This window comes from Bombyx mandarina, chromosome 03 (genome assembly GCF_030267445.1).
Source record: "Bombyx mandarina strain Sakado chromosome 03, ASM3026744v2".
NCBI lineage: Eukaryota > Metazoa > Arthropoda > Insecta > Lepidoptera > Bombycidae > Bombyx > Bombyx mandarina.
In genome coordinates, this window is record NC_143210.1 from 5,493,718 (window position 1) to 5,515,727 (window position 22,010).

Sequence of the window (22,010 nt, forward strand, 5' to 3'; positions counted from 1 at the left end):
ACTTATACTAATAAGGAGTTAAGTGATTACCCAACATCATAAAAATTAGAACGTGCATGTCGGTCCCCAAAGCAAGACCGCAAGACCTATCCATGCAGGCTCACAGCTCTTTCATACGCAAACCTTTTTTATAAATTTATAAATACATAAATTAACAGCGTAATATGATTTACTTATATTCTCCATGTTTCTAAGCAGCTCATCAGATTGTAATGAAACTTAGTACATTTTTTTTGACACGCCTCAGGAGGGTTCTGTTTTCTTTTCCTACCTATGCTGATAGCCTTGAGAGACTATATCAGCGTTACCCTAGAGCGTGTAAGTGAGCTCTCGGGGCTCAAACCGGAGGTGTTGCTAGCACTGGCCGTAGCAAGAGCAGTGCTTCGCAGAAACTACCACCGGATCGGAAACGCGACCCACTGAGAAGATCCGGCTAGAAATCTCAGTGGGCTGTGTCTATTGTTTAATTTCCTCGTCGAGCCCTTCGTCGCAAGCGACGGGATGCATAGTTTGAAGAAATCTATGATTATGATCAGCGATAGGTACAGCGTGGCCAGATGTCACTTAATATTTCTCAAAAGCTCGCATAAAATTAGTAATACAAAAACAAAACTAAATATGTAGTTCTTAACAGTTTCTTCACAATAGCCTTCCGCGTGTTCTACGATTCACGCCGAGAGCGAAATTAACGCGATCCACGATCTTACGTCTGTTTGTTTGTTTTAGTTCGGTTCTATCCGTTCTTTCATCGTGGGTAGTCCAATGTAAGAATAGTGTGGATATGTCAAACTAGAAATACTTTTTTTATTTAATTATTGTCCAATCCGAAACAAATGATTGTCAATGAAATCATTTATTTTAGTTGGATGTTCAGAAGAGGCATATGAAGAAATGCAACATTGACCCCTCTCGTTGGGAAGCCCAAGCACAGAATCGTTTGGAGTGGAGACGCTTGGTGCAGCAGGGCGTGTGTGTCTTTGAAAACAACGGGAGGCGCGAACTGGACGACAGACGAAATAAACTGAAAAATACTTCTTAATTCTTACGTGTGGTTTCTGTTTGCGTACGTTTAAGAACAAGATAGGCTACCATAGCTATATTAGAGCACATGAGAGGCGCGGACATTAGCTTTTAAGTTATTGAACAGAAAATTTTGGTCGCCGTTGCCGAAGCCGGCTTGGAACCATGAATTATTTTATTATTGGGTTTTCTTTATAAAGGTGAGAAAAATTGTTAAACAAAAATTACATGCATACAATATTCGTAGATGAGTACTCGTAGTACAGGAGACGGTAAAAATGAAATCTACACAACTATTCTATCTTATTTTCTCGCAGTAAAAATCCTATAGACGTCTCTTTTTAGTGTCGCTTTTTCGTTTCACCGAGCTTACAACGCAGAGCACTTTACACTTAAAGATAAATAATCACTTGAAAAGGGGAAGAATAAGGCACTAAATCTATAAGAAAATCAAAGAATTTTAAGATATTAACTAAAATGAATATAACGGAAACAATTCTGTATTACTGAACACTGACAAAAGATCTTTAGAATCTGTACAAAAAAATCTTGAAATCGAAGATCGTAGCCAACTTCTTCTTAACCATCTTTCCAACTTGAAACATGAAGCAGTCTCATTTCTACGCTTTTAAGACTCACCCCCACTACAAACTTTACTCAACCGAAGCAGAAGATATTATGGTCATTCAACTTTTTAAAATCAAGTGGGCCATGAATACGCCTATTAATCAAAAACCATAAAACTTCTTCATCAAAACATTTAACATATATGCAAATCATTGTGCTCATTTCGCTAGAACAATTAGTGCTATAGACATTTCTAATTTTGCTTCAAAGTTATTAGAGATTCAGAAGAAAAAAAAAATAGTTATCTACATTTTTAAAGATAGAATGCATAAATGGTTGGCGTACTTTGAACCAACCTCATTTCTCGTGGCTGCTGGTGATATTCACCTCGTTATGTCTATGCACTCTGGTAACCTTGGAAACGTCAAATTGTTGTCATCTAGTGCAATATACGTAAAGCCTATCAAGGGCAGTATATGAAGAGACGCCACCAACTGCAAGATACCCGATATTATCATCATAGTACATCTGTCTCAAGTTATTTAGTTATTTATTACTTAGAGTCTACGCAATAAATAACTTTGTACAGTCTTCTCTGAGCAGCATACGTGTTGAATTTGTTACAAAATAAGAGAATATTGCTTACTCAGGCTAACAAACTTTTTCTCCTACCTACGCCGAAAGTTCGGTTTTCCTCCCGCTGTACAGGGAAAAAAGTGTAACTTTTTCTCCCTGGGTACAAGTGCGCATGCGCGTTAGTGTCTACGTCTGCTCTCACTCACCTAAAATTCTCCGCCATTGTTGTGCTCTGGTAATTTGCAATATTGTGTTTAGTGTAAAAGTGAAATAAACAAAATGCAATAAAATTTAATAGTGAAGTAGTAAACAAACATGAGTTCATCTGACAGTTCTTATTCAATTAGTAGTAGTTTATTTAAAAATTAAAAAACAGTTAAATTGTTTTTTATGAGTACGGGAGGACTCCGCCCCCCCTAGCCCCGGCCAGTCCTCGCCCCTGGACCCCGGCTAGGTACTCCACGAACTTTCAGCCTGGTAGGAGAAAAAATAGTATGTGCACCGCGGGAAAAAAGTTGGACATTTCCTTCACCTTCGGCTCGGGTGGCAATTTTACACGCGGGAGGAAATGTCCAACTTTTCTCCCTTGGTGCACAATGTACTATTGGGTGATATCTATTCAAATTTCCAGGTCCTCAGTATTGAACATCAGTATCAGCCAGTCAAACCAACATTCCACTGTCTTCTTCTTCGCTGTTACAAACACAAGTGCTCGAACATTAGCTTATTGAAAACAAAATAAAATACAATTAAAAATAAATGTCTTATCTCTGAAGTCGAGGTCTCATACTTACCATTCGAAAACAGTATGACATTTAGACTTAGATCTAGGAACAAAAAACTTTGACAACGGAATCGTCGTGATGTACGGAGGAGTGACTGGCAAATTTATGAGACTAGTTAACTTATTTGAGTTTCCTTGCGATAAAAATGTTTCATTCGACAATCGATTAATTGCTAATGATAAATTCGAAGTGTATAGATAATTTACAGACGTCATGTGCTATTTTTACTATGAACATTTTAAAATTTCATATTTGGGCGTTTCAATTTATATGATTATTGAAATTTATTTATGTAAAATACTACGTTAACAATTCAAATAATATGTGGGGTAATTTGCGGTATTAAATGAGGTTAGGGAGCATCCGTAGGAAGAGAAAATTATTTTAAATGGACTAGGTTCTTGAATGATGATGTCACATTTTTTTTATTGCATAAATGGATGGGCTAACTCACAGCCCACCTAGTGTTAAGTGGTTACCGAAGCCCATAGACATTTATAACGTAAACCCACCTTGAGACGTGAGTTCTTAGGTCTCAGTATTTTAATATCAATCTAATTAAAATTGTGCAACCGCAGCAATTGTTAGATATAGCAAAAGGTAATTATGATAAGGGTGTTTTAATCTATATATCAATACGTGAAGCAAAAACTTTGTATCCCTTTTTACGAATCGCGCGGACGGAGGAGTATGAAATATTCCATACTTATAGAGAATATAGAGAAGAAGTGCACAATGCTAATATTTTTTTAAAATAATGCATAAAAGATACATTAAATCGATAAAGAAAACATTACACACACTACATACCATGTATTTGACGCACACACGCATGCATACTATTTATTGTCAAAGCTTTGTTCTTGACGTCTGTTGTCAAATTGAAAATATAGTTTGTCTTTGTTAATATTTGTTATAGTGTAGTCTTGGCGAAATTTGTGATTATAGAAGTATAAAATACAATCATAATAGTGTACAAACTTACAACTCCAATTAATTATAGTCGAATTTCGACTACTGCAAGACCTCTAGTATATGTTATAAGCCGCTTAGATGCACAGCGTTTGCTAGGGAAGATGTAATTAGGAAAAAAAAACACGTGCGTACATAAGTCCATTTCTGTGCCGACGTATTTTATTCTTTTTGGTTTTTTTTTCGAAATTATTAAAAAAATCTCGATCTCCATACGATCCTGTCCTATGTCAATTAAAATAACAAAACGAATCACAAACACACAATACTTGTATCACACAATCAGAATCGCATTATAAACAATGCACGTATAGATTAAAACTAAACCGTGGGAAGCTTAGTTAGATGTGACTTACAGAATAAAAATGTTGCTTTCTCGCCGGCGCTGGCTTCCGTAGGGTGAAGCACGGATACGATCTGAGATGACCGATATGGGTCGCGAAACGAGGTATGACTCACGATTCGGCTTGTGATGCGGATGTGGAACGGATCTAGCTCATTGTGTTTCATCACTAGGGTTAAGAAATTATTTATCATCGTGCCCATGCTTCATACTGGCAGATACGCGAAAATTTAACGCGAAATTCGTTTTTTGCTCGAGCAGATGTAATCGTGACTAACGCGGCATTAAGGGTGCGGACGTTTCAATCGAAATGCTACGAAAATGGATTTTTTAATTTATTGCTTAGATAGGTGGACGAGCTCACAGCCCACGTGGTGTTAAGTGGTTACTGGAGCCCATAGACATCCACAACGTAAATGCGCCACCCACCTTGAGATATAAGTTCCAAGGTCTCGAGTATAGTTACAAGGACTGCGCCACCCTTCAAACCGAAACGCATTACTGCTTCACGGCAGAAATAGGCAGGGTGGTGGTACCTACCTGTAGGTACTCACAAGGTGACCTACCACCAGTAAAAGTCTAGTCTAAAATTAGTATTTTTACTGGAACAGAAAATTCTAATGGACAACTTAAAATTCTCTTTCGTCTTGAAAGATGATCTTTGTACCTCCTCCCTAATCGTTGGAAGTCCAGGGGCTATTCCAATTACGCGCGGAACGGAGGTGAGCTCACTGGCTCAGCTTGAGAGTAACACTGCCCCCAACAAGAGCAGTACTTCGCTGAATCCACCACAAGATCGAAATCGCGACCCAATGGAAAGATCCGGCGAAAAGATTAGTAGGTTATATGTATGGATGGAGGTGATCGTTTAAGTTCACAATTGGAACACCTGTATAATTTCGCTTTTTTTCCCTACTTATGATGATAGCCTTGAGGGGCTTTTTTTATTGCCTTTGTAGGCAGATAAGCATACGGCCCACCTGATAGTAAGTGGGTACCGTCGCTCATGGACGTCAGCAATGCCAGGGGCAGAATCAAGCCGCTGCCTGCCATAAAGCTATATTAGTGTTAATTTCGTGAATACAGGTACACATACGAGCATCTTACCAACAAGGCTACAGAAAACTTTTCTTCTCTTTATTCTTGATTACGCTGAGAAATATATCGATTAAATAATTAAATAATAAACAGCATTAAAAAATAATGATGTTAACTTTAGTATGTAATAATGTGTATGGACTTAAAATAGCTTTACCCCACCTCTTGAAGTGGGAGTATATCGTCGTATACCATCGTATAAGACAACTAAGAGGTTCGCTGCAGAGTAGGCAACAGCAGATCATCAACTGGCATTTAATGGTAGGGTATATTGTAGACCTACACAGATGGATTCCGCTATCGTTTTCCCGGGTAAGAAATCCCGTCCTATTATCAGTACGGGTACCGGGGAAGGCTTTCGGCGCACACTATGCGGTACCGTGGATTTCGTGGAGCCGTTAAAAATACAACTGAGACATCAACCTCACGTCTCAAGGTGGATGGTAGCATTCTCTTTGTGTGCTAATCCGTGAACTCTTTCACTAAGCTACATTATAAAAAAGTATTATTTAGCAAGCCATACATAAAGTGAAACAAGCTATAAAATTATAGAATGCTCACTGTTGTTCTTTGTATGCATAAATACTTACTAAAGTAAAAATTTTACGGTACGGAATAAACATAGACACATTTCCCTATAATAAAAATACGCAAATAACTGCCCTAACAGTAATTATAGTTTTTAATTATGTTTTAGCGAGCTGTAAGGTAAATAAACCACGAAAACAGAAACTTTTACGGAACTTCAGAATATACAAAATTTTAAAAATAAACTAAAGATTAAAAAAGTCTTTCTTTTTTTAAAAATTAAAAGTAAAATAAAGTACAATTGATTTCTTCGAATGCTAATTCGTAGAAATAAATTCGATTCGTATCCCAAACAACTTGCGCATATATTACCGCCCTAAACACGTCATTACGGATCCTCCCGATCCATTAACGGTGCTTTTAGGTACCACAAGCACCGGTCACCGTCCTCGTCGAACCCGTCGCTTGCGACGATGGGCTCGACGAGTAAATCAAACCATAGACACAGCCTACTGAGTTTCTCACCGGATCTTCTCAGTGGGTCGCATTTCAGATCCGGTGGTAGATTCTGCGAAGCACTGCTCTTGCTAGGGCCAGTATTAGAAACACTCCCGATTTGAGCCCCGTTAGCTCACTTACACGTCAAGGAGAAGCTGAAATAACCTCAAGGCTATCAGCATAGGTAGGAAAATATATCGTCTTCTCGCATTAAAACGGTATTATCTCAAAACTTACTAATTTTACAGGAGAGTGTTCTAAAGGTTTAACATGTGATATTTTTAGTATTAATCATCTTTGCAAAATTTTATTTTTTATTTACATTGTCTGTCTTTTAAAGTAATATAAAATTATGTATTAGTTTTGCTAATATCTAGTAGTCAAAACATAGGTAAACTTAAAAACAAAAAACTAAAACTAAACTAGGCTCTTTTGACAGTATTTATGAGAAAAATACTGGTGATACCAAATGATTCCGCATATTAACTCAATTTCGAATATTTTAGGAAATTGTACACTTTTAATGCGGAAAGACGACATTTATATTACCGCGCACCAGTCAATCACGGTCATATTCGACTCACTTCTGAATCGATAAAATCGAACGATTTGTTTTGTATTTAGGATCGAATAATCGGCAGGTTGCAATCGCACGTTTCGTCGTGTGATTTGTATCCGTGACAAGTGACCGAGTGTGGTGCCCCGCCGTCTGCGCGCCACCGCGTTACGCGCGAACCGGTTCTACGTCGCCTGACCCTGCGATCGACTTAAGCGGAATTTTATTTAACGCATATAAATGCAACACTATTCGGTGCAAGGTTTATTTGGGGACCGAGAAATTCAAAACAGACACTTTTCATTCAATTGAGTGTCACAATAAAGAATGCAACAGAGTGTTTGATTATAAATTATCATTTCTTCTGTTTCTTAGACTCCGTTAATCAGGTCACGAATTATAGCCTTTTAGTGGTGTTGAATAGTGGAGTCCATGGACATCAGATCGTATTTTTTTTCCTTCTGGAATGTGATTTCCTGAGCCTCATTTGCATTGTTCAAAATGAGTCGCATTTCTGATTTTCGTTATATCATCAAAGTGGGTCATAGTTAGGCAGAAGATCTTCCATATTTATGTCTAAAAATAATAATAACCTAAACTAACATTAACTGAACATTAGAAACCAGAGACTGTCATCCCTAACATATACACAAATAGATATTAAACACCCAAACAAACCTGTTCATCATCAAAACGTTTGCACTATGTGAGAGTCGAACCTACGACCTTTGGCTCAGCAGTCAGGGGCACTAACTATGTACCTGCTAAGACAAACATAGTCGATATGCACAAAACGGCTAGTACCGTTTTCCCATTACTTGTACAAAACAATATAGCGTGTCGATTTCAATACATAGTTTTTATCCTAACACAATACTTATGGCCCATTTTTTTTCCTACCTAAGCTATCCTATCCTACCTAGGCTATTTCAGCGTAACCTTAACTAGTAGGTGAGCTCACGGGGTATCAAACCGGAGTGATGCTAACACTGACTCTAGCAAGAACCGTGCTTCGCAGAATCTACCACCGGATCGGAAACGCGACCCACTGAGAAGATCCGGCGAGAAACTCCGTGGGCTGTATAGCCCATTATGATCTATTAATGATATCTCACGTATTTTTTCCTTCATCTCCACTGGCAGACTAAGGGGCGGATCGGAATCGCGACCCACTGAGAAGACCCGCCGAGAAACTCAAAGGGCTGACTCCCACGTACACGCGAAAGAGAAACTAGGACATTCGTTTATAGACGCGCCCCGCATTTTTGCGCGCCTTAAGTAATACTAGTGGTCCCTCTGTAGTCGAAATCGACTATAATTAATTGAAATTATAAGCTTAAACATTATTGTGGTTCTGTAGTCACCGATTCCGCCAAGACTACAGTACAGACAAATAATATTAGAGACAATAATTAATCTATTTTCAATTTGACCACAGGCTTTAACGATAAAAATATATATGCGAATACATGGTAGTGTGTGTAATGCTTTCTTTATTGATTTAATGCATTTTTTATGCATAATTTAAAAAAAATATTAGTATTCTGCACTTCTTCTCTATATTCTTTATAAGTGTGGGAAATTTCATACTAATCCGTCCGTGTAATCTTCGTAAAAAGGGGCACAAAGTTTCTGCTTCACGCATTAATATATAGATATTACAGAAAGAAATGAAACAAAAAATCAATACAGATGAAAGGAAAACTTTTTACTTATTTGATTACTTAATACGATTTCGTGGTCAACAGTAATAATAAATAATAGTTTAAAAAAACTAACAAAATACGCTTTTATAAAAAATCCAACTAAAACATAGAAAATAAATTTTAATATATTTGAATTAAAAATAGTGTAAGAAAATATGATTTTATTAAAAAAAAAGCGTGGGGTGCTTTTCAGGATATTATCAAAATAACCCTTCTACTCATATCTGTTCATAAAATGTTTATAACTACTGATAGTGTTGAAAGGAGAACACAAACGTAAAACTTCCTAGTGAATTACCTATGAATAACGAATTACTTAATAAGATATCGTGGTCGACAGTAATAAAAATACAATATATCTATTCGAATCAAACGAATTAAACTATCGATGACTAATATATTTCACAACGCAACGTTCATTGTATGACTAAATGGGTATTCCGAGCTCCCGTGTTACCCGACCACCGACCGGTTTAATGTCATTTTAAAGTTTCATCAAAGTCCATAAACGCAACGTCACAGTTCCGACGCTAAGCGATACTAGTTATCACATTAGAACGGTATAATCTCAAAATTTACTTATTTTACAGGAGAGTGTTTTAAAGGTTTAACATATGATATTTTTAATATTAATCATCATTGCAACATTTTTTTACCAGTTACATTATCTGTCTTTTAAAGTAAGATAAAATTATGTATTAATTTTGTTAATAGTAGCCAAAACATAGGTAAAAAAAATAAAAAAAATAAAAACTAAACTACGCTCTTTTGACAGTATTTATGAGAAAAATACTGGTGATACCGAATGATTCCGCATATTATTATGACTCAATTTCGAATATTTTTGGCAATTGTACACTTTTAATGCAAAAAAGACGATATCCTCTTATCTTTTCTAGGATTTAACTGTACAGATTACGGCAGGTGAATATTGAATGTTTGACTGATATAGTATATGACAAACCAAAAGTAATTTAGATTAAGCATTTTCAGTTATGTTTCGCTAAGATGATGTATTCTGTATTGAATATTATTTTTATATAGTTCAAATTATTGGTCGTTCTTTTATTTAAAAATTTCTTTGTATAACAAATCTGACGCTTAGCCACTACTTACGAAGATGACCACAAGAGGGTGAAAATGAAAATAAGCACACAAAATTAGTATTATTGATCAATCGTTTATTATCATCATTCATTTACAATGTAATAGAATACATACACAATACGAAAATATAATAAAAAATGTATATTTTTTACATCTAAGCTCTTCTACATAAAGGCGTTTTTATGTTACGACAAATTTTCATTAAAAAAAATAATCTTTTACGTGCAATCGCACTTAAAACTAAAAAAATATGGCTAAAGACAGACATTTCTATCCATATTGGCACATAGAATGTTATTATATTGTATCAGTAGTAAGCAGCGTTGTAAAACGTCATGTTTATCCCATTTCACACACCGCAGTTTTACTTTACAAAAGACATAAAGACGACAAATGCGACAATTTTACACGAATTTAAAGAGCCTTACAATTACTTCGATCGCCTCGAAATACTGTAAAGTCTTGCACCAGATAAATGTATTCCAGTTCCCAAAAACCTCAAAAGTTTAACGTTCAGTGAAATGTCAAAAGTTATCGGTTTAAGAGAACGGAGCTATTATTAAAACTGTAAAAACACATAATTGCCGTCTTTGTAATATATAATTGGCGTAGAATAACAAGCGTTTTAAATATAAAAATATCCTTTCCTACAGACTCGTTCTTTGTTATACGAAATGTCGTTCTCGACAGAATTAATTGTACAACTTTTTAAATTTAACAAAAGCTATTAAAAAAAAGAAAAAAAACAATTCAACCTTTCGCTTCGTATCAATTGCTTTTGATAATAAACAGAAACTAAAGTGTTTCGAAGTGTAAAAAAAAAAACATTTTTTCGAGTTACCTATGCTAATTTTCATTCCCATCGAAGATTAGCATATTGACTGTGTAACACTGATCGGTACCTAGTCATGAACTTCAGCCAAGCCAGTGTCTACGGATAAGAGTACTTTTCCAGCAACGTTTGAGGGAGATCGTCGTTAATGTGATTTTTACAAATCCAGCGATGACCATAGCGATTTCAAGTAATAGGAACAAAATCTTCCTAAATGGAAGGTTGTGTAACGGCATAAAAAATATAAAAAAGCAACATCAGAAGTTTCAAAGTTTTCAAGGCATTTTTTTTTTTTATTGCTTAGCTGTGTGGACGAGCTCACAGCCCACCTGATGTAAGTGGTTACTGGAGCCCATAGACCTCTACAACGTAAATGCGCCACACACCTTGAGATATAGTTCTAAGGTCTCAGTATAGTCACAACGGCTGCCCCACCCTTCAAACCGAAACGCATTACTGCTTCACGGCAGAAATAGGCGGGGCGGTGGTACCTACCCGTGCGGACTCACAAGAGGTCCTACCACCAGTAATTATCCAAGCATTTATCACTTTTATAATGTAGATTTAACGAGTAGTAACATACTTTTAGAATACATTGGATATTTGAATAGATGTACGAAGCGGACAGAGCTCACAAATTTGCAATTAGAATGATTGATTTTTACTGATTTTTAATAAAATCCAAAATTGAAACTTGTTTCTATGTTAGAGTGCAGAAATGACCTAATAAATTTTGTTTTACTTTCTTACAACGTCATATGAGCACGGGTTTTAGTATAGGTGAATTTAATTTTAAATTTTCTTTCTATTTCAATCCAATTATAGGAACAATCATGCATACATAAAGAAATGTTTTGTAAAAAAAAAAACAAAACAATAAATAAAAATTCTATCGAAAATGTTCAGGACTCTAGAACTACATGTTACGTTCCACGTATAATAAAAGCTTAATAACAATATTTTTAAATATAATATAAATATTACTTTACATCATAATATGTAACGTTATGTTGTTAAGCCGTTTAAATGCTAAAGTCACTTAACCTAATAAAAAATACTATTTACAAATTCACCAGAATGCGTTTTGAATTTTGAAAAAAAAAAAGGTCCTAAAACGTTTATTTAAATATTTTGAACGTGGTCACTCTAATCCATATTTGATTCGACACTATTTTTACATGTAAGCAAATTAGATATAGTATATATTATAATTCAATATTATATATCAAGCTATTCGTATTAGTTAAGTATAAATAATAAGTACTTACTGTAAAATTTAATCAATCAATATTATTAGACATTATAATTAAGGATTAGAGCTACTTCTTAATTCTTTTTATCCGGAGCTGTTGTCAGTTTTATAAATGCGGGTTTTTTTTTTAAATCGGGATCAAAAAAATTTTTTTTTCTTCTTAATTTTGTTAATTGCAATATCCCATTCTGGCGGTGTTAACGACGAAGCACGAATACTGTTATGTAACTTTGTTTTTTTTTTTCTTCTTCCATATACTAAAAGATGTACATAGCATATGACGTCATCATCCATGATAATGTTATTTAACACCATCGTACGTACGCGGTCTCTTTTCTGGGGTTGTAATGAATTTCCCTGTAACAAAACGCGCCGATTAGAAAAATCCTCCACAGCTATTGCTAGAATAAAAAATGTGTTAATTTTAATGCTTGTAGGGTTCCTTTTTAAATAGCACGATCACTTTTTCTTATGTTGTCTCTTTGACAAAACATTTTTTTTTATTTGATATCGATACAGATATTAAGCTTACTAGATTGATTTCGTATCAATCAATAAGTGCGGTCCTCTGTATAAGAAAGGCCCAAATGTAAAATACTAACAAAGTTTTTGTTGCCATATACTTCAATTTCATTTCGGCACTTGGGCACATATTAACTGTTACGCCACGCAAACATACTCGTAACAGATATATCGAGATAACAGCTATTAATAACAGCTATTGTGTATTCGATGATATTGAATAGAAACATGAATTCTTACGCTATATTGTAAGAGAGACCGCTGTTGTTGGATCGTGCTTCCGTCACCTTCACCGCCACAAGCATTGACTACATCTACAACAATTGAAAAAACATGTTATTAACACAAACCGGTTAATAATAACATATCAATTCACAAAATGTTATTTATGCTAAAATGTTAAACACTTAAAACTATACAATCGAACATGGCTGCTAAAGATTTAAAAAATATAAAAACAGTTAACAGTGCAAAATATATTGTTACAGTGCAATAAACAATGGTTAGTTAGTTCATTAACAAAAAAATTAACAAGAAAAAGTGGCTTAGACATCTTAATCGAATTAAAATACGAAACGACTCAACCGGAATGTACATGTTAATTTCTTTAGAACGTTCCGTTATTTTTGCTAAAACAGGATTAAAAAGGATTTAAATACCATTTTCGGTATGTTTTTTGACGTGTTTTCGCATTACATTGCAACAATGAGGAGTTTTAACATTTTAAAAGGATTAATGTCAACAGCGGGTACAAATTTCAGTTTAGCTGACAGTGCAGACTCAATCTTTTCTCGGGAAATGACAAACAGAACTTATTGTAGATGGTTTTTTTTGTGAAGATTACAAATAAACCTTTTAGTCTCGGTAATTTAAATGTTTCGTATCAAACAATGAATCGCACGAAATTAAAATTAATACTTATTCATTAATAAGTTTTACGAAGTTGAACTTCGAAAATTTTGAAATTGAAAATAAGTTCATAGTTCTGTTGTTCTTGATGTACATTAATCAAATTCGGGTTTTTTTTTTTAAACAAAATACAATCAAACTTCTTCCATGACAAGTTCAATGTCATGAATTAATTATTCGTATGAAGGATCGTGATTTCGTTATTATATTGTGTCCGTGACCGCGAATTAATCGTTCAAACGACAATATACTCTATAAAGTCTTGTTTTACTTACAAAACAATCAGAATACGGTTTTTTTTATCAGAAGTAAACTAAATTTTTATATCGACTTATTAATGTTGGCTGTTGCTTAATTGTATGGAGCCGTATTTCAAACATCTAGTTCGAAGTCGAAGAGCCAACGTAACAACATTAAAAAATCAGAACGACAACGTTACCACGAATCAAGATCCGTATTACTAATGCTTGTCGACACGATTCGTTTTCGAAGTGTCGAGATCCACCGATACGCCCAACAACAGTGTAAAGGGCGTAGGTGACACAAGCCGGCATTTACGAGGATCGTACACTTCCGCGCGAGACCGGGTTAGTTCGTGAGCGCGCACCCTGTATGTGCGAATCGAAGCGACGCGACTGTGGGAACCAAACGCTTTGTTCCATATACAGGCTGATTAATTAGAACGCATAAAATGTTTTTAATCTTTTTTTTTTTTCCTACCTAAGCTGATAGCCTTGAGAGGCTATGTCAGCGTAACGCTAACTAGTAGGTGAGCTTACGGGGCTCAAACCGGAGTGTTGCTAACACTGACCCTAGCAAGAGCAGTGCTTCGCAGAATCTACCACCGGGTCGGAAACGCGACCCACTGAGAAGATCAGGCGAGAAACATAGTGGGCTATGTCTGTGGGTATTTTTAATCACTAATTAACTTCAGCTACGCTAGGGCCAAATCCGAGTCGTCTACTGTGAAATGTTTTTTTAAAGACTATTGAAGACCGATATTTAGGTAATGACGTTCGTTTGATGGCTAGCGACAATGACTAAGATCGAATTTTTATCACTAAAGATAATTGACAATAGGATTGCGAGTTAATTAATTCGGATCTCGAAAGTAGTATATGTGCGCTTCCAAGATCCAAAACAAAAAAGAAAGTTCTAGTTTGACCCCTTATGGAAAATTTATAAGCAAAAATTGTATTTCATAAAGCAATATATTTCGTTAATATTCATTGAGTTGATCGAATTCTATTGCAATTAGTTCCCGCTGTATAACAACACTAAATGCATCCAAGGGATGGCCAATTAACCGCGTTTACCACCTCAGAGCGCGACGCGGAACAATTGTGAGGAATTAAATGCATTAGCTGTAATTAACGAGACACCTTTGCCTTCCTTTGTTTAAAACCAAAGTACTGTTTTTTTTTATTTCAAATGTTTCGATATTTAAATCAATTGAGGCTTTATTCAGAGAAGTTCAACAAAATCTAGAGTATCTAAGATAGCGACCCGCCCTCGCTTCGCTTCGGAAACATTAAAAAACACATGAAACCAAAAAAAATAATTAAAAAAAAAAAAAAAAAGTAGCCTATGTTCATCAGGGACAATGTCGGCTTCTAATGGAAAAAGAATTTTTCAAATCGGTCCAGTAGTTTCGGAGCCTATTCGAAACAAACAAACAAATCTTTCCTCTTTATAATATTAGTATAGATATTTATATACCATTCTGAAATTAAAATGTAAGAACGAAAACTGTCGATATCGATTATATTTATAAGGCAATCGATATGCCAACTCGATGCGCAGCAGTCGTGAATCGAACGGATCGACCTATCGAATTGCGATGTTCTCGAGATAAGGTCCAAGTTTGCGTTAGTGTTGACCCAATGCGCTAACTATATAGGACATCGAGAACTCGATTTAGAATCGTAATTAAGCGACGATGTATTGTTTTCTATACAGCCATAAATAAGCTAGATACCGGTAACGTGTTGCCTCGGATAATTAAGATATTATGTTAATTAAGTACTTATACTACGAACGTTTAGATCAACTAATAGTCGTAGCGCTGTTTACTTTTGAGCTAAAGTTTTATTATAAATATTAACGCGAGCATTAGAGCTTGTATTGTTTTATGCAGTGGCGATCAGGTTGAATTTTTTTTATTGCTTTGTTGGGTGGACGAGCTCACAGCCCACCTGGTTTTAAATGGATACTGGAGCCCATAGACATCTACAACGTAAATGCGCCACCCACCTTGAGATATAAGTTCTAAGGTCTCAAGTATAGCTACAACGGCTGCCCCACCCTTCAAAGCGAAACGCATTACTGCTTCACGGCAGAAATAGGCAGGGCGGTGATACCTACCCGCGCGGACTCACAAAAGGTCCTAACACCAGTAAATTTGAACCAGTAAGGTTGAATTTCGTGCTTTGCGAATGTAGCAGCCAAAATCACATACGAGGTTCAACATACCCGTTCGGAACATGAACTCCATACGTAACGAATTTAGCAAAACAATCAATAGCGGTACTTATGCCGAGGGCGCTCACGGCGTCTCCACAGCACCGCCGGTTCGCACGCAAGAGGTCATTAAGCTCCATCATGCTCTTTGCGAGGTATAAAGATATCTGTGTGTCGGAAGCGCTCGCCACTTAGACTCGGAACGTGTTTAAGAGTTTATTTTAGTTTGAGATATTATTAATCGTCTAGGTACTGTCAAATGCCTATTCAGAGTATGTCAAATACTTTGTAAATCGAACGTTAAAAATTATAATTGTACCTAATATATTTTACGGTTTTTAAAGCATATAGAGAACGTTGAGATTGAAAAAAGTTATAGAGCAAATGTACGTGATAACAAATAAAAATATTAAAGTGATTCTTTGGAGATTTAAATTTGAAATTGGTTTTGTAACCAAAACAACCAACACTTTCCCGATTTTTTTTCCTAATCTTCTAGTCTGATAGTTTCTAATGTGATAGTCTTGAGAGGCTATGTCAGCGTGACCGGGCGAGTGGGTGAGCTCACGGGGCTTAAACCGGGAGTGGTGCTAACTTTTACCCTAGCAAGAGCAGTGCTTCGCAGAATCTACCACCGGATCGGAAACGATCTGCAATGCTCTTATCCGACTTGATGAACGTATATAAAGTTTTTTTGTCCAATTCTACGCAACGTACCTACTGTTGCAACGAATCCTCCCGTTCCACATAGTCAGAGACTGCCAACAAATCGGTGCAATTTTACGCGCACTGTTAGCCGATTGTACACGGAACATATTGTTGTTCCGTGTACAATCGGCGCATAAACTGCAAATTATACTGCAGCAGTCACGTGTGGTACCATCTCAAGGGCTACCGGGAAATGTTGCCAGCTTCACTGATTTCCCAAAGTCTCCTAAAATTCGACGTTCGATTCATTTAGATAAATCAATAGTCAGATTATTTGTGTTTTCGGTTAAACTATTAACATACGAACCCAACTTTGAGTTTGCGAAATTCGTGTGAATTAGTTTACTTTAACTTTTGACTCCAACGAAATTTTCCTGAAATTTTTGCGTATGGTAACACCGCTACCGCGTTCGCACAGTTTCGGAAGCATTAGGGACCATTAAGAACCGTTAAGACGCGGTCACGTCACGAGCTCACGAACTGCACCAGGCGATCTAGCGATCTCAGAAGGCTCGGAGACGGTCGCTCGTTGTTGGTGCCTCTTTCGTCTTTTCACACGGAAAGTAGTGCGCGTACGTTACGTACGAACGAACACAAACGAGCTTTTTATTGCACACGATTTCGTGGAGTCTTGTTTGGTTAGCGATTTTTTTCCCTTTTCCGTCCGAAGCGGCAATTGCGCACTCGCGGTTCGAAACTCGCGAGGACGGGTTTCGTTCTACCTACTTTATTGTTTCGAAAATGGAATTCGCTTTTAAATATATATTATCTATATTTTTTTTCGTTTTTTTTTTTTTAATTTTTTTTAGTTTATTATTTATGAAACAGGTTAAGTTTCAAATTTGTCCTTTGAAGATGAAATTTGCATGGATTATAGATGTAAGGGGTCGCGATCCCGTGCTACTAAACACATTGTATGTTAATTGCGGCCGTGACACAGTAGGAATGACATGTAGGCGACATGCCGAAGCGCCTTTGAGAGGATGAATGAACTTACATTAGTTCGCACTTGTCATTCGAATGTGTCATAATTAAGGTACGAACAATTATAAATTAACCGAGTTACTATGAACGAGCGAGGTTGAAAATCTTATACCCTTAAACGAGCAATTCTTGTATATTAATATATTACATACAATCTTAATCTCGGAAACGGCTCTAACGATTTTCATAAAATTTAGTGTACAGGGGATTTCGGGGGCGATAAATCGATCTAGCTACGATTTATTTTCAGAAAATGTTGTTTTATTCGTGTTTTCAAGAATCAACTCTTCCCGACATCTATTGGCGAATAATAATACTATTTTTCTTAATTGAGGGCAACTAACCGCTTTAAAGACACAACAAGATGTCGTTATCAAAAAAAAAAACCGGTCATCGTCTAGTAACTATGAAGTGAATTATACTTTTAAGCTTTACTTGGTGATAAGGCGACTTGTGTACCTGCCTACCCGTGTGGGTACATTTCTGCCGCGAAGCAGAAGTGCTTTCTAATTTGAAGGGAGGGGCAGCTGCTGTACTATAGAATTGAGACTAATGACTCAAGGTAGGCGGCGGCATTTAGGTTGTTGATGTCTATAGGCTCGAGTAACCACTTTAAAAAAGGTAGATCGTGAAATCGCGCACCTTTTTAAGCAATAAAAAAAACAAATAAAGTGATGCAAGCAATGGAAAATTCTTAGTGTATAGTGATATTGATTAGTACCTCAAAGAATATAGCTCAGTAGCTCTGTGACGTACAAGACCCTAATAGAGGCGGATCATACTCGCCGCAGCCTTGTCACCTTATTACCAAGTAACCGCGAATGTGGATCGGATCATGTTCGATTTTAGGGCTAGCTTAATTCTAGAACGACGATGTTATGAAATACTTTTTTTTTCTTTCTTTTCTTTTTTTCTAATTTAAGAGGCTATTCCAGCTACGCCCGGATGGGTAGGTGAGCTCACGGGTTCAACCTGAGAAAATTTGCCAACACCAGCCCTAGTAAGGTCAGCGCTTCGCTTTTGGTAGGCAGCGGCTTGGCTCTGCCCCTGGCATTGCTGAAGTCCATGGGCGACGGTAGCCACCCACCATCAGGTGGGCCGTAGCTCGTCTGCCTACAAGGGCAATAAAAAAAAATCTACCACCGGATCAGAATCGCGACCCACTGAGAAGATCCGACGTGCAACTCAGTGAGCTCTTATTAAATTAACTCAGTGAGCTCTTATTAAACTTCACGGACGCTAACACGCATAATTTATCAACAAGCAATTTGTTTGCTTTGTCCGAAAAAAGATTCGAGTCTTATAACGGTGAATTGTTTTGTTCCTTTACTATTTATTCTCATTGTTGCAACTGTCGATTGTTTGTTTTCGAAAGTGTGACAATTCCTTGTGTCACTTCTAGAATGTTAATTCAAATCGTAAATTTACCGTTTGGTTTTTTAAAAAAAAATTTAAGATTCAGAATTTCAAAAATAGAATTTCGAATTTTTTTTTTAAATTGTAAGATCTAATTTCAAAAATAGAATCTCGAAATTACGAATTCAAATTGAAGTTTGATTTGTTCTTTCCATCGACGTCGTCCTATTGAGTGTGAATTAATTGGGACACCCACCTGTGTTGGCGCAGGTTGTCTTGCCGCTTGAAGCTCTTCCCGCACACTTCACAGCTGAACGACAGCTCCGGACTCTTATGGGTGCGTTCGTGGATCATCAGGTTGTAGGACTTCGTGAACCGACGTTGGCAGTACTTGCAAACGAACTCGCATTTTGGGCGCAGTTTGCGTCTGAAATCCCGTGTGTGCTCTTCGTCAATTTGCATCACGGCGAACATTTTGTCTGGACTAAGATGTGATGCTTACGACGGGCGGGGCTTGAACGCCTGTACAATGATAAGTTATCAAATGCGGGGTGAGCGTTATGGAATGTGAGCTTTATTGTGTGCGGTGCAGAGTACGTGTTTCAGTGTACATGCGAGTAGATAAACGTGTGTATGTGTGTTTGTGAACGCGACGATCAAATTTTTCATCTCTCTCTTTACGTGGGGATGCGATAAAATACGATTCTAATGAAAGCCAGTATAAGCCCGACACCAGACAGAAGGTACACATCGTAAAGCTTTGAAAAAGGATTTACGTAACAGCCTAACATTATTCTTGAAAGTAAACAAATTCACAGGTTTCTTTTCGAAAAACGTTTGGCCTTAAAATTCTCTTTAAATTTAATACGCACCTTTTCTAAAACCAGGTAAATAAAAATAGTGATACAGATATCGCGGAGACCGACACAGATGGATAGATCACTTTATCACAACGCAGAACTACGTTAATGCAATGCCACAATAGTACGTAGATTTAAAGAGACTAGATATGTCAGGCGACGTGCGAACAACTGCGGGTGCGTTTAGCAACTGCGCTTGCGAGAGGGTGCGGAAACTACTGATAGCGTTACGCGGAAGGCGTTCGCCCCCACCACACCACGTGCGCTCAGTGAATGAACAGGTAGCAAAACGTCTGACGGCACGATGGGAAAATTCGGTAAACTTTATTACAAAAATTTACGAAATATGACATTTTTGTTTTTTATTGCTTAGATGCGTGGACGAGCTCACAGCCCTCCTGGTGTTAAGTGGTTACTTAGACATCTACAACGTAAATGCGCCACCCACCTTGAGTTATAAGTTCTAAGTTCTAAGGTCTCGAGTATAGTTACAACGGTTGCCCCACCCTTCAAACCGAAACGCAATAGGCAGGACGGTGGTACCTACCGGTGCGGACTCACAAGAGGTCCTACCACCAGTAAATATCTTTCATGTCATCTTTCAAATCATAATTTGACAGTAAGAATGCTTTTAAACATAAAATGCTTAACACTTATTTAGATAATTCAATTCTCAAATTACATTGAAACTTAATAATCCACGACAAAGCATGAACCGGTACATCGTAAGTCAAGTTCGGGCCACATACTATTTCATTTAAATGAATAACTATTTAAAATCAATCTAACATGTGTTCCAACTTTATATTTATATCGAATCCGTTGTCACCACCGCTCGGCATATCACTAACCAGAGATCACCGTGATCCATTTGGGAAACGCCATTATTCTAATGTCTTTAAAACCTAATTTCCACATCAATTATAATAAAGAACAAAAAAAACAATTTAACCTGTTTTTTTAGTAGAATAAAGTACAGTTTAAATTTTCTTAATGTCAGAATAGTTTGGTTTTTATTTTATCACGTTTTCATTTACAGCATTAACGATAAATATTACGAGACAAGAATATAATTGGATACGAATTAAGCAATTGTTTTTATCAAGTACACGCTCGTTTCGCGGTGGGAAAGCAAGACCCGCCGGTGGCTCGCGGCGCTACCGTGTGTTTCACCTCACGAAATACACGATCCTCAATCATTACGGACACCAGTACTTTTTAATCGCTTCAATTTATTGATGATTTTCGGCTTCTTTTTTAAGCTATTGCATAGATTTTATCGCGGGCCTTGAGCGCGACTTGAGAGCGGAATCATGAAATTCCGTAACGAAAAAAACCTTCCACCCCTCACTACGCCTACTATGTAGCTCGCGTTCAACACATTCACACGTTGCGCTTGTGTAGTGTTTAAAGTAAGAAGTCTAAACACCGGTTTAGGTACTATCATAAAATGTGATATAATTTCGTGGATAACACAACGATAGCGCGACTCAGCGTTTGCGTCAAGCGCCATCTATCGGCGAAAAACGGAATTGTAAAATAGAAAATTATATCACATTACAATGCGTTGGGCGTGCCATTTTCTATCGCTTAGTCGAAGAATTTTATTACTACTCCTACTACTCATTCAGTGACTTGAGTGGCATTAAAAATAAACTAGCTAAACCGTTGATTCTGGGCGAATGAGAACTAGAACTAGCATCCAAAGGCGTGTCTCTATCCCATGTAGCGCCCTCTAGTGAGTGCGCGGTCAAAATGGAATACTCACAATGTAGCAGATTCATTGAAAGTTAACCCACTGAGTTTCTCGCCGGATCTTATTTTATTGTTGTTTTAATATTAAATAATTATTATTGTCGATTTATAATTGCATAAGTTGAAAAAAAATGCTATGCAATAGCTTTACCGCGGCAGTCTCCGAGTGCCACACGTCTTTTTTTGTCATAGCATAGATCGCGATCAAGTCGCAGTCCCATTGAAATTAATAACGTTTCCAAACAAATAACTCTAACAAATAACTCTTTGTTCTACAACATGGTCACATCGAGCAATTTCGAATTTGCAAGCAATTTTACGCCTAAAGATTTTAATGGAATTAGCTGAATAGAAGAGCCTCAATAAAACTGCCATTGTGATTACGGAAAATTGCTCAGTCGCAATTAACCAATATGATAGCCGTATAAACTACATAGGAGTTTTGTCCTGATATAAAATAGCCGATCGTTGAAAACCGCGTCTTTTTCACACAACGTTTATATTTCGCGTGCTAAAGGAGCTATAAAATAAATTACCTTGTACCGTGAAGTCGTTTAGTACGTTTTATGATCGCGTAACTCCATTCAAATCATCTCAGACCCGGCGATGGGTGTGA

The 22,010-nt window shown here is 36.8% G+C and overlaps 1 protein-coding gene across 6 annotated transcripts in view; it reads right to left on the reverse strand.

Annotated features, from left to right (window-relative positions):
• Nucleotides 1-9,809: 9,809 nt before the first annotated feature.
• drm (odd-skipped family member drumstick) overlaps nucleotides 9,810-22,010 on the reverse strand; it is a 31,183-nt gene continuing 18,982 nt past the window's right edge. For 2 of the 6 annotated variants that reach the window (XM_089739548.1, XM_028186062.2), the window contains exons 2-4: nucleotides 19,036-19,301; nucleotides 12,603-12,676; nucleotides 9,810-12,197 (exon numbers count right to left, since the gene is read on the reverse strand). In XM_089739548.1, the coding sequence (XP_089595674.1) occupies nucleotides 12,652-12,676; nucleotides 19,036-19,253 (243 nt within the window). In that variant the 5' untranslated portion in view covers nucleotides 19,254-19,301 and the 3' untranslated portion in view covers nucleotides 9,810-12,197; nucleotides 12,603-12,651. Of the gene's footprint in view, nucleotides 12,198-12,602; nucleotides 12,677-19,035; nucleotides 19,302-19,651; nucleotides 19,997-22,010 lie in introns of those variants that run through there. The other 4 variants (XM_028186055.2, XM_089739529.1, XM_089739549.1 and 1 more) reach the window with 3 other exon arrangements.